This window comes from Catharus ustulatus, chromosome 2, assembly GCF_009819885.2.
Source record: "Catharus ustulatus isolate bCatUst1 chromosome 2, bCatUst1.pri.v2, whole genome shotgun sequence".
Taxonomy (NCBI): domain Eukaryota; kingdom Metazoa; phylum Chordata; class Aves; order Passeriformes; family Turdidae; genus Catharus; species Catharus ustulatus.
Genome location: NC_046222.1, coordinates 27,120,239 through 27,133,769, shown reverse-complemented (window position 1 = coordinate 27,133,769; position 13,531 = coordinate 27,120,239). Strand labels below are relative to the sequence as shown.

The following is a 13,531-nucleotide window of genomic DNA, read 5'->3' as shown; positions in this document are numbered from 1 at the left end:
GGATCGAAGTCACCAACCTCAGTAACAGTACTCAGTGATTTGTCACCAGTAAGACTTTCCCATCCTCTGAGAGGCAGACATTTAGCATATTCATCAGGTTGTACCTTCACTGAAGCAAACAACATTCATATTCATGAAACTGTTTTCTCTCATGGTTGACAGGCTACCTTACCAGGCATAAGCTAACTTTGAATTTTCAAGGACATTTATTTTTGGTATTTTATAACTAAATCTTGAAAGGTCTGACCTAAGAAGAGGTGGTGGATGGATTTTATTGGCTTGAAGTGGGAGTCAGGAAAATAAGCACTTTTCTTATTGCAGGGAAAGTGCTAAAATACAAATTTGTTTCTTGGTTTGTTTTTTTTCCTTGTATACATTTGCATGTCTGTGGAGTTTCAGAGCTGTCTGGTATTTCCTCTGCGCTGCTGGTAGTTGTCCCTTCTCATCCATTTAAAAAATTTTCTTCTCCCCAGCTTGGTCCCCAGAAGCCTTCACATTGTTCCTAGTTCCTGGGACGGTGCTGGGAGAAACATCAGCATAGGCAGGGAGGAATGACGTAAGCAGGGTCATGCATGGTGACTTGTTCTATTAGGAGGTATTGTTAAGAGCTATTAAAATGTCCCTATGTATTGTCTTTCTCTAAAAAAGTTCTAGATGATAAAATAGCAGGTGCAGGAGAGGTTACTTCTAGTGAACTCGCTAGCTTTCAAAATAACTTTTCATGCTAATATCGTTAATTATATCCACCCCCCAACATTAAATGTATTCACAATCCTGGTAGGATTTGCACTGAAGACTGCATTAAAATATCAGAAGTCTCAGACCTATTTTACTGATGAAAATTCTTAATTTTGCAGTTAAGCACTATATGATTATAGTACTTTGTCATTTAAGTCCTCTTTGTTCTTTCTTTCCTTTGTACCTTAATGTATAAGGTACTTTATAATGTAACAAAGTACCTTATTATAAAGCTACTCCTGTTTTTTCTCTTGTGTTATGTTCCCCAAAATCTCTAACTTAATCCTAGATATTAAAAATTTTACTTGAGACTGGTTTTGGATTGTTCTCTTTTGTCATTAATAAGTTCATATGTTTGAGATTACTGGACATCGAAATATCTGTAAACAGGTTAACACTGGCTTACTGTATCCAAATGGTTAATATATATTAATCTCTTAATAGCTGAGAATTCAGTAAGTATATATTTCTAATTAAACTAAGTATTTCAGTATTTCAGTAAGTTGTATTTCTAAAAGATGAAGGTTATTTGAACTTTTTCTAATGTGTTGTTGTTAGGGGCTGAGTTTTGAACTTTAAAATTTACACTTCTTGGGTTTTGGCAGGCAAGGGACTAATGAGTTAATAGCATGTTTTAACTAATTATGCAGATGTTACCTTGAAATACTCTCCTAATGAAAATATTGACTGGGCATAAAAACTATATGCTTGTCTCCATTTATAATCTGAAAATATCCTACATTGGAAACCAGAACAATTAACATGACCTTAAACGTAAGTTTGACAGAAGTATTAATGCACAAATGCAAAGCCTAAATAAGTTCGTGGCAGTTCACACACTAAAGATGGGACTCAAAATATCCAGAGCTTTCTCTTCTTTTAGTTTTCTCTGAGCACTTCTATTGTACTTCATGCCTCAAATCTATTGCTGATTTGTTTTTCTTCTCTATTCTCTTTCAGAAGGATGAGGTGTACCTCAACTTGGTGCTGGACTATGTTCCTGAAACAGTATACAGAGTTGCCAGACATTATAGTCGGGCCAAACAGACACTCCCTATGATTTATGTCAAGGTAGGTAACTGACAGATGTGGTTAGGTGAAGAAAGATATTATAGAAATACACTGTGAATACTCTTTTCTGACATAATAGTAAATTTTCAGAAATTTTTAGAAGCAAATAGATCTTGAGGCTAGGAAAAGAGTTTAGAATTACTTCTTGTTATGGCAAAGGAGGAAGAGAGGGTTGAGACTTTAACAAACACTCCCAATTTTTGACCTTACAGAAATCTTGGAATGGGCTGGGGAGACTGAGTGTGGAGGGAGTGTTTTGTTTTCGAAGCAGCTTAGACAGAGACTGACACCAGCCAGGTTAGCAACCTTCCGTTTCCTGAGATGTTGAAGACATAATAGAACAAAGGTCAGGAACTAAAAGAGGATGTCAAGAGGATGTTCCCTAATCTGTTATCTTTCTCTTTTCCTCGCGTATGAGTTCATGTGCTTTTGTTGTGGTAGTGAAAGCCACATTTTTGTCTCCACTTGAAGCTCATTGGCTTATGTCTTCAAAAGCTACATGGGATAAGGTGCTTGTGTGCCCATTGTGGGTTCAAAACCTTACTCAGGTTGTCTTGATCATTTACACAGGGGTTAAAATCAATAAAATTTCTCATTTTGGGACCTCATTGTTCCATTTCATATATTGTGGGACCACAATCCACTAGTGAATGATGATGTTTTCACATGGTATTAACTTGTCAATATGACATATAGTAATATTTGGAGGAAATTGCCAACAAATTTTCCTGATGCATATTGATTTCTCCAGACTCCTCTTTAAAAGTGTAACTCTTAATGTAAGGTTTGGCTGAAGAAAAAACTTCAATTTGGTTGAAATAAGATGAAAATTTCAAAGGTGAAAGCTAAAAATAGTAATTATTTCAATAATGAAATTTTGTGCCGTAACTATTTGGATAAATTGTAAATGCTATGTCTCTGGAATAGGCATCACTTTTGCATGATTTTTAAGAAAGCACAAATTTTATCATCCAGCAGACTTCAGGAGTCACTCTGTTTGGTCTGTTGGTGGAACAACATGTCTTCAGGTTATGTGCTCTCCAAAATCTGTGGGCTTGGCTTTTGAGAAATTACAGTAATTTTACACATATAAGGCGCCCCCTTTTGACTAAAATTTTGGTCCGAACACGGAAGTGCACCTTATAGTCCGGAGCATCCAACCCAGAAGTACGAGCCCGCGGCAGCCCCGAGTGGGGCCAGGGCTACCAGTCCCCAAGCTGAGCCAGTAGACCTCGCAATCATGCGATTCCGTTGCTAATTCGTTACTTTGTTGCGCACAGATCCTCACTGCAAAAAAAAGTGCGCCTTATACGCTGATGCGCCTTATATATGGACAAAGTTCAGAAATTTGCCGACACCCGGAAGTGCGCCTTATACTCCAGTGCGCCTTATACTTGTGAAATTACTGTATTTGTATATCTTTCATCAGTATTCTTGCCCTAATTGTTCAGTTATGGGAACTTGAGAAAATAGTTCTTCCTTACCCTTTCAGAGAAAAATCTGCTTCAACTCTTTCATCTTGCAGGATGCCTGGGACTTCCTGTTCCAGGTAGCCTGGAAAGCTCTTCTTATTTTTCTGACAAGGCTTTTATATGATCCTGTATTTTAAAAGTTATTGTTACCTTAATGTCATTAAGGATTTTGCAATTTTCCAGGCATCTTGGCTGTACAAAGGTCAGACCATAACTATTTGTTCACTTCTGATGGATAAGTAGACAGGTATAGAGTTGCTTTGGGGTAACAAAGTAACTTATATGTTCACAGAAGCTGTTCTAGTAGTGTTCTGGTTAATTTTAATTTGTGATTTCTAACCTGCTGTGAGGAGTTCTTGGAAATTTTGGATTTGCCGTGTGGAGATGAAAGGCATACTTGCTAAATCCCACATGTTGACCCCTCAAGTTAGAGCAGTCTTTTGCATTATTTTGCAATACACTTGCACAATGCATATTTAAGGGACTGGAACAGGCAATTCGGAAAAAAATGTTTGTTTGCTTTTCTTTGTGCAGAGTTGTGGTCTTCAGAAGCAAGTATGAAAAACAGAGGCCTAAAGCCAAAATTCAAGCAATTCTTCTCCCTCTGCTACTTCCCTGCCAAAGAAATAACAGAAAACAAGGGGGAGAAAAAGTGTGATGACAAAGATAGCAGTGAAAGAGAGGCAAACATGACCTTATATCAATATCAAGTAATTAAAAATGGTTGTATAGACTGTTAAAGGTGAACTGTGGAAAATACGCATGTAAAGGAGAAGTGTGGAGGTGCTTCTGTGGTAGTGTCCTTCCTGTAGCTTGATTTAAATGGAAACTTGTGGGGACACAACAAAAATGAAAAATAAATTAGCAGTCTTTTGTCAACCTTAAAACAGGGCCTTCCATGTCTTTATGACTGTATATGCCATACATGCTTAATTGTATCCAGCAGCTTTTTTTATTATCCATAATCAAAAGTATGTAGCTTCAGAAGCTGGACATCCCCCTTGCCCTCTAAGATTTTGGCTTTGTAGTATCTCTCCTTCCTATGTTCTGCCTTGCTAAGGGGTAAGCCAGCCATGGCACGTGGGCAGAGAAGACTCTCCCTCAGTATACTTGTTTGTTGTGCCTTGCATAAAATTATTCTGAACAGTCAGTTTTATTGGTTTTGTTTAGCTTCGTCAACTAAAGGTTTTTCCTTTGGATTTTGTGGAGTATTTTTTTCAGTTGTTTGTTTGGGGGTTTTTAATAACCTGGATTACTTCACTGCTGTGAAGACTCTGATTTGTAGAGCAAACTGAAACTCCTTTACTTTGTGTATGCTTTTTGTGATTGCCATTATTTACATATGTTGGAAAACTGGCACAAGTATTTCTTTGGAATTATGGTAATTATACTGTCTCAAGGGACACATAAAAAGGTTTGAACCACATGTGTGTGTGTGTGTGTAGCAAAGGGCGTGTGGGGGAGGTATGCAAAGGCCTTGCCCACCTTCATAGCCCTAATAGGCATTCATGGTCTTTTTCTCAGTGATTTTGTTTTTCTTCTCACAACGGTTTGTGCTAAACTAATTGTTTACCCTGATTTTACTGGTATTTCTGTGTTCCAGTTGTATATGTATCAGCTGTTCCGGAGTTTAGCCTATATCCATTCCTTTGGAATCTGCCACCGGGATATAAAACCACAGAACCTCTTACTGGACCCTGATACTGCTGTTCTAAAACTCTGCGACTTTGGAAGGTAAAGTACATTTGTCCCTGAAAACTGGTGAAAAGATCTTCCTGTAAAGTGAACCTTAATGCAACTTTGCCAAGAAATTCTGTGTCCCTTACAAGGTCTTTAATTGTAACTTAAAAGAGGAATTACTGATACTTTATTTTCCCCTAAAAGTAAGTTCAAAGGAGTGTCAGGGAAGAGCTGGAAAAGAATATTCAGAGGGAGGGAATTCAACTTCATTCCTCTTATTTTTGCAGGTATTAGAAAAATAAAATCAATACAACATGACATAGGGAAAATACTGTACCATGGAAAAACAGAACCAGTTACTTCAGTGAAATGTGTTTGGGCAAGAGAGGACAGGTGTGGTGGCATTGTAACTTAAAAAGGCTGATGTTACACTAGTCAGTCTACTTGCATGTACAGCAATTCACTTAATGTTGTAAATACCATGAAGGTTCAAAATCAGAAGCAACACTTCCCATTGAAGCTCTCGAATAGTGGACCTATATGTTCTGGTTTCCAAAGGCACATTTATTTCCAGTATTCACTCAGAATCACCTTTAGAGTTCAGCCCCCATCTTAGAACTGATACAGAAATTCTGGCAATCTGCAGTGAGACAGGATATAGATTTTCCTCTGGGAAAGTTCAGTCTTTAGATTGTACTGAACTTTGTGGACTAAAATAGTTGGGGTATATGTGTGAGAGGTCACAGAAGCTGCTGTTGCTAAATTTGCTTGCCCATGGTGAGTGGGAATGTCATATGGGGGTTATTCAAGCAGTGCATCATCATGGCTGGTGCCATGGGATTTCCTTCTCATCTCTAACTCACCAGTGTTGGAACAAAGCAGGAATCATGCTGAAGCTCAAAACTGACAATGCATAAAAAGGGACTGTTTTTTATCAGTGGAAATTTGTTAACTGTGTTTTCTGTATAGAAAATTGAAAACTGAGACTTTTAAAAATGGGTTTAAAAAGTTCATCTGAAGGCTGAGAGGAGTATCTGGAGAACTGAACCCTGGATTTGACTGGCTTGCCACTCTGCAGTGTTTGGTGCTATTTAGGTGAAGTGTCATATTTCCAAAAGGGAAGTTTTGTCTTCCAACTCCTTTTTGTCTAGCACTTATTCAGTAAGAAACAAGCCTATAACATGCCTATAGACTCATGTTCCCAAAGTAATGTGCTCTTGTGGTCCATTCTGTTCTTGCATGCTTTCAAAGAGAAGTACTGAGGCAATACTGTAGGTTAGATCCTTTGTGGCTGATAGATTACAGTATCAGAGAGAAACCTTCCTGTTAATCGTGGACCATTAACGTGTGAATACAATGGCAAAGGCTTTTTTTTTCTTTGTCACCTCGTACCACACTCCCTTGAGTAGCAAGGGGGCAGAATATTGGGATGGAAATTAAAAACCAACCAGACAGAAAAGCAAACCAACAAACAAAAAACCCAAACAAACAAAAACATCCACTCAGTCTATGTGAGTATCCAGAGCTTTTGAACCTCAAATGGTGACTACATTTGACTGAACTGTTTTCTGCTGTAAACAAACCTTTGTATCTGGCAAAAGACAACTGGCAGCCAAAAATTTTACCCCATTTTCCACCAAGATTGTAGACAGAATTTCCTTTGCTGTCCCAGTACAGGGTAGATGCTTGATGGATTGGACTGATTTCACAGTGCATCAAGTTGTCAGTTTGCATCAGCTTAGACCGTTTGGGAATCGTGAGTGGGTGAAGAGTGCTAAAGCTTAATATCGGTCTGCACAGCAATATTGTTAAAGTGTTCATTACTGAAATATTGTTGTTTCCTTTCCAGTGCAAAACAGCTGGTTCGTGGAGAACCCAATGTGTCATACATCTGCTCTCGGTACTACAGGGCACCAGAGTTGATCTTTGGAGCCACCGATTATACCTCCAGTATAGGTATGTGTGTGCATTTGGTTGAAATCTTTACCAACTGCCTCAGTTTTTATCCTGTACTGAAGTGTAAAGGTTTCCAGAGATCTCAGATATAATCCCCAGGGGCTGAATTTGGTTGCAAATTACTAGGTACCACTTTTCAAAGAAATGGAAATGTTTTGTAGATGGCTTCTATGCTTCCTACACCCTTTGAGATTTCTGTATCAATTGCACTAGGAAAGGGGCTTTTTCAATGTAGGGGGAGAAAATCTAATGACAAGTGGAAAAAAAACCCATTTAGTGTTGCCATTTAGCTTAAGAGTAGGTGTGAGATCTCAAGCCAGAAAAGCATTTTAATAACTTGAAGTAACTGTAAAGAGTGTCTGTAGAAAATCAGCTTCTGATGTGCTGTGGTTTAGACATAGATCTATAATTTATTTACAGTAATTTCACTATTACAAGCCGCACCATTTTGACTACAGTTTTGGTCTGTACCCGGAAGTGAGGCCTGTAGTCCGGAGCGGCCAATATATGAACAATATTCTAAAAGTTGACAACCTGGAAGTGAGAGCCCACGGCAGCCCCAAGCCATGCTGGAGCCCGGCCAGCCCCAACGGAGGTGGGAAAGCCTGGCAGAGGCAGGGCCAGCGGTGCGGGGAGCGGGCAGCAGAGTCCAAGCCAGCGGCGCGGGGGAGCCCAGCAGAACCGTGGCTAGCAGTGCAGGGGAACCCAGCAGAACCGGGGCTAGCAACGTGGGGAGCCCAGCAGAACCGTGGCTAGCATAGCGGGGGAGCCCAGCAGAACCGTGGCTAGCAGTGCGGGGGAACCTGGCGGCGCGGGGCTGCCCGGTAGCACAGGGGAACCCAGCAGAACCGGGGCTAGCAGTGTGGGGGAGCCTGGCGGCGCGGGGCTGCCCGGCAGCGCGGGGGAGCCCAGCAGAACCGTGGCTAGCAGTGCAGGGGAGCCCGGCAGAACCGGGGCTAGCAGCATGGGGGAGCCTGGCGGTGCGGGGGAGCATGGCAGAAGCGGGAAACCTGGCGGCATGGGGGAGCCCAGCAGAACTGGGGCCAGCAGCGTGGGGGAGCCCGGTGGCGCAGGTGCCGACCAGGGTTGAGCAAACGCGACGGCAGCGGTGCAGGTGGCGGGGGGGGCGAGCGAGCCCAGCAGCGGTGGCAGCACCGCCCAGCCGGCCCTGAGCAGCCCCACTGAACCGTAGCGCCGAGCTGGGCCACCCGGCCCCGTCGACAACCATGAGCGGGCTGAGCCTGCCTGGCCCCAATCCAAGCCAGTAAACCCTGTTATGCCGCGAGTCTGTTGCTAATTGGCAAATTCGTGAAAGTTGCACATGGATCCTCGCTATGAACGAAAGCGCAGCTAATAATCCATTGCAATTTATGTATGGACAAGGACCTAAATGTTGCTAACACCCCGGAAATGCAGCTTATAATCCATGCGGCTTGTAATCGTGAAATTACTGTACTTGGCTTTTAGTAAAGAGTTTATAGGGAGAGGTAAGTGTGGCCTAATGGTTGATTTTAAATTCTCTTTTCAACTTTAGAATACTGTGTACAGCAATCCTTCTAATTCAGCTAATTCTGCTAGCTTTTGCTGTCCTTTAGTCATTGATTTTGAACACAAAGAACTCTTATATACCTGACACGTAGCTTTGTTATGGAAATACTAAGGAAGGTGGAGGTTTGATGGAGACCAGGTAACAGCCAGGTTTTTTTACAGTAGGGAGCTAAAAATGATCAGCAAAATGCAAAATCTTGGAGATTAACAACAGTATGTTGGCTGATTGTTGGTAACTACTTCAGTTTTTCAGTCAAGATACTACCCAGGCTCCTTCTAGTGCAAAAGAGAGTCAATTTAGCTCTCAGCACAATACTGGGGAACCTTTTACCTTGCTTATGGACTTGAGTCACTTAGGCAAGGTTTAATGTTTTCAAAAGGGTTTGGAGATCATGAGCAACTCTTGGCAAACTATGTTTAGAACCAGTATATTTAAACTTACTATATTTGAACTAGTGTGAAACATAGTGGCTGACTGACTTGTTTTAACTCTGCAGTTCTTAAAAAAAAAGAAAAAAAACCCCACCTCAACACATCCCTGAAGACTTCCCTGCTCTCACTAATTTTTTTCCCATTAGTTACTACATTAATTTCATGACTATAAGGCACACCTTTTTGACTAAAATTTTGGTCCAAACCCAGAAGTGCGCCTTATAATGCGGACGCACCTTATATATGGGCAAAGTTCAGAAATTTGCCAACCCAGAAGTGGGAGCTGCAGCCGCCCCGAGCCGTGGCACCCCTGGTGCCACGGGAGCCCTGTGCCGTGGTGCCGGGGCTGCCGCGGCTTGGGGCAACCGCAGCTCCCACTTCCGGGTTGGGTCGGGGTGGCCCCAAGCCTCAACAGCCCCAAACCGCTGTGAGCCACAGCAACCCCGAACTGCTGTGAGCCGCGGCAGCCCCAAGCTGTGTCCCGAACCACAACAGCCCCGAGCCACACCTTGCCAGCCAGTGCCGGGGGTGGGTAGGAGTGCCAAGGCCCGCATACGGGGAGGGTGCTTGGGGCTGTGTTTACAGGGTACAACAATCTGTGAAAAATGTTTGCAAATTGAGTACCTGCCAGTAAAACCCACGATCGTGATTCCGTTACCAATTCGTTACTTTGTTGCGCACACTGCAGATCCTCGCTGCAAAAAAAAAAAAAAGTGCGCCTTATAGTCCGGTGCGCATTATATAATGTACAAAGTTGCGGAATTTGCTGACTCCCGGAGGTGCGTTTTATAATCCGGTGCACCTTATAGTTGTGAAATTACTGTATTCAGTATGTATTGTAGCACTTCTTGCGTATCTTCCTGGCTGGAAAAAGAGGCCTCCAGAGTAGTCTGGGGAAAGTAATGGCACAATAAAGATAGAAGAGCAGAACTTAATGCTGACAAAAGTGGCAACCCTACCCCTGCTCTTCCCCCTGGATACCCTGGCTCCCACAGTTTGCTGTTTAATTTGCTGATTCAGCATCAGATGACAAGAGATTTTGGCATGTTAACTTCCTGATGTGTGAGTGCAATCACCATTATTGTGCAGTCCAATAACCTGCAGAGCCCAGGTAAAAGCAAAGAGTTGTGAGCTCGTGAATGAGAATAAGGTGGCTGATCGCATTTGACGTATTTTTGCCGGTTGAGGGCTAATAGATTGGCTCAACTGCATTATCAGAGTGCACTGAGACCTCTTGTGTCAGAGGATAACTGCATAAAACAAGTATTTTATGTGTCAGCAGGAGAGACTGCTTTACAGATAAGCCTGTGAAATGTCTCTTGCTCCAACTGCAGACCCTTTTTCAAGTTGCGCTTTGAATTTTTGTTGTTTTACCTGCTGGCCCCAGAAATGGTTCTATTAAAATTCCATTCTGAAGTGCAATTTTTCACCTGCCTCCTAAAATATCTTGAATTTCAGTCATTGTTCTGACTTTCTTGTTCCAAAAACCCCCACCTGTCCCTCCAAGTCCTTTCTTTGAAATTTGCACTGAATTGCTTGAAAATTAAGTTAATACTCCTTTATTCTTTCCTGTCCTATCCACCTTCCACTTCTTTCTCAACAGTCTTTGGATCTGGGAGATGAGCAGGAATGAAACTCTTTTATAAGCTTTACAGTTTCCCAGTGGTCTGCAATATGCTAGAAATTCTAAGGGTCAATTTTGTGGTACTGATGTTTGTACGTTTGCTTGGTAGGCAGCAATGGTGCATAGTGAGAATTCTTCCTTATTTCATGTGGGATTTTTCATCCAAACTCATCCAGCTTGTTGGAAAACCAATTAACAAGCATAGAGAGATTTATTAAAAGAAGGGAAAGAGCATGAAATTATTAGTGCTTTATCTGTGGCTCAGAGTATAGGGAACTGTGAAATGCTTCAGTATTGTAATACTGCCTTTTAAACTGAAATGTTGGCATGCTTATTATTTTTAGTTCTTGTTTTTCTTGTGAGTTGTTAGCATAACAACCTTTTCCCACTGTCGTCCTTATCACTGTAGGAATCACTCTTGTGTGTGTGGTAACAAAAAGTGAGCTTTACGTGTAAGGCAGGAATTATTACTCCCCCAGTTAAAACTACAGTAAAAGTAAAATCGGTGAAGAATACGAAGCCAAAAAGTGTTCTTAAGTAGAAATTTTACTACAGTATCTGTAAGGTTTCTAGCTTTTTTTTTTAAAGGTTTTTGTTGTTTATTAATGTAACTGCAGGGCTTATGATTATAATGTGTTGCAATAGGATAATTCCTGGAAGTATTTCTGAGCAAGAAGTACTTTTTAAAACTAGGCAGTGACACTGGTGACCCAAGATTTGTCACCACAACCAGCTCCATTATGACAATGTCAGTTGTTAGTCATCTTGTTTAGCATTGGAACCAGGAGTTGCATTAGGCTGTCTGGCTTCATCCAGGTTGTCTTTAAACACACAAATTTGTTCTGTGACATTATTTGCTCTTCAGTGTAGCAGTTGGTTCCAGGATGTGTCTTTTCATCCTGGATGTCACAACAAACTGTAAACTGGCATTTCACTTCTAGGATCTTGATTGTTTCATTGAAGTGCATTACTTCAATTCTAACCCAGAAGGACCCTTTAAAAAATAACTGAGCCAGGGGTGTGATGGTTGTAAAGTACCACATTACTGCTGCATTTAAATAAATAACATAGTAAGAGTAGCTTCAAATCACATTTACTGCAGTTAGTGCCTCCAACAGACCTGGGACTCTATTTTTAAAATAATGACCTATTTGAAATTTTTAATAGTCATTGTTGCCAAATAGCTACAAATCCATACTCATAATAGCTCTGTTGTGTGCCAGCCTTACAACTTTACAGGACTTTTCACTGGTCAGGCACAAATACTCATGTCAATTGGGTGCCTTCATAGCTTGTACAGTTTGGGCCTTTGTGCACCTTTGGCTATGAATTCTGCAAGTGTGTGTATGTTAGTGTGCGTCCCTAAAGCTTGCTGGGAATGGTCATTGTTTACTTCCTGCAGCTGATTTGCAGGAGTTTGCTATTGTTGTTGGTTGTGGGGGTTTCTTGAGGGGGAGAGAGGGAAGTAGGGGGCTGGTTTGTTGGTTTTTTTTCCCCAACCAAGCCCTTCAGCTATGCCTTGACAGTGTTTCGGCTGAGGCTTCTTCCTTGCCAGTCTGTGTGCATTACAGCATCCCAGAGTATGTTGATGACATGGTGGTGGCTGTGCTGGTCATATGAGTGATGCTGCTGCTGAAAAACCCTGGAATGGCTGCTCATGTTCTTCTCCTACATTGTTCTGGGACATGGCACTGGAGTAGGAGTGTGTGCAGGTGTTTCTATTCCCACGTGTTCCTTTTGTATGGAGAGAAGCTGTGCAGCTGAACTTTGCCTCAATCTCGTGTTTTTTCCCTAGGTGAGGTGGCAGAGCAGGAGAGGGCTCATCAGATCCTGATGGTGCTTCTGCACAATGAGGGGCTGCTGGTCTCTGTGTGTTTGCTGCGCTGGCAGGAGTTGGGAGCGTTTCAGAGGGAACATTTATAGCCACTGTCAGGGAAAGATTGATATGCATGACCATGGCTGGCTTCTCTTGGGGTGTCCAAAAATAAGTATCATGAAGTTGTTCATTCACTTTCCTAGCAAGTGCAAGTGTTTCACCTCCGCAGTCTGGAGCAGAAGCTCTTCCTGCACTTACGTGTAGTAGGCCTGTCTCAGAGTTTCTTGGGTAAGAACCATCACAAGATACGTCCCAGAACTGTTCCCAAACAGTCTGAAGGATTTGCTTCTTTCTCAGATGGCAACTTCCTGTGTTGAAAATGAGCAGGTCTGTTAATTTACTGAACTGCTGTATCATCTGTCATTGTGGTTTCTTCTCATTGCAAAAGAATAGAGATACCTGTGTTTAGTTTTTGTTCCAAATACTGGAACAAACATCTTTTCAAGCATTTTGATGTTTCAGCTTTACTCTTTCTCCTCAATCCATGGATCTGTGGGGGGTTGATGTGCAAACCACCAACATAGTACGCCTGCCTGTAATCCTGAATTTTGCTCTTGTTCTGAGATCCCAAGTACTGTTTCAAACAAGCAGCAGGGAAAAGCACTTTGGGATCTGACAGGTGGTAACTAGAAGCTGTAGATTTTATAGCTTCCCAGGACTGCTTTTCTGACTCTTCATTTGTTTTCAGTTTCCAGAGCAGCAACTTTGAGTCACCTCCAAGATGGAGGAAGTCCATCAAGATGAAGGGATAGTGAGGCAGAGATAAATAGATGAGGGTAATAAAAGAACTAGGAAGGTAAATACATCCCATAAAGTATCAGATAAATGGAAGTTCATAATTTGTTCTAAGTGGATGAGAGAAACCTTCTTTTTTTCCCCCCTTCCGCTTCCATGTCCTCCAAATAATGAATTCGAGGACCTAGAGTGTAATACAATGAATGGTGTTTGTGCTGCAAAGAAGAGGGACCACTTTTCAGCTTGGAAAGGCAGAGATCAGAAAAAATGAAATTTGTGGACAGGGTATTAATTTCCAACTAAAAATGGCCATTGCACACTTACAGAATTAAAGCTAAGGAGTGTATTTTGCAGGTGGTCCTCCCAGGTGCTTCTACCAGATTTAAAGAGAAATACAGT

General features: G+C 41.7%; 1 protein-coding gene across 4 annotated transcripts in view; it reads left to right on the top strand.

The window, feature by feature from the left end:
* The window catches only part of GSK3B (glycogen synthase kinase 3 beta), a 178,442-nt gene that overhangs the window by 107,135 nt on the left and 57,776 nt on the right, over window positions 1-13,531 (top strand). For all 4 annotated transcript variants that reach the window (XM_033053150.2, XM_033053152.2, XM_033053151.2 and 1 more), the window contains 3 exons: window positions 1,699-1,809; window positions 4,885-5,015; window positions 6,811-6,917. In XM_033053150.2, the coding sequence (XP_032909041.1) occupies window positions 1,699-1,809; window positions 4,885-5,015; window positions 6,811-6,917 (349 nt within the window). The remainder of the gene's footprint in view (window positions 1-1,698; window positions 1,810-4,884; window positions 5,016-6,810; window positions 6,918-13,531) is intronic.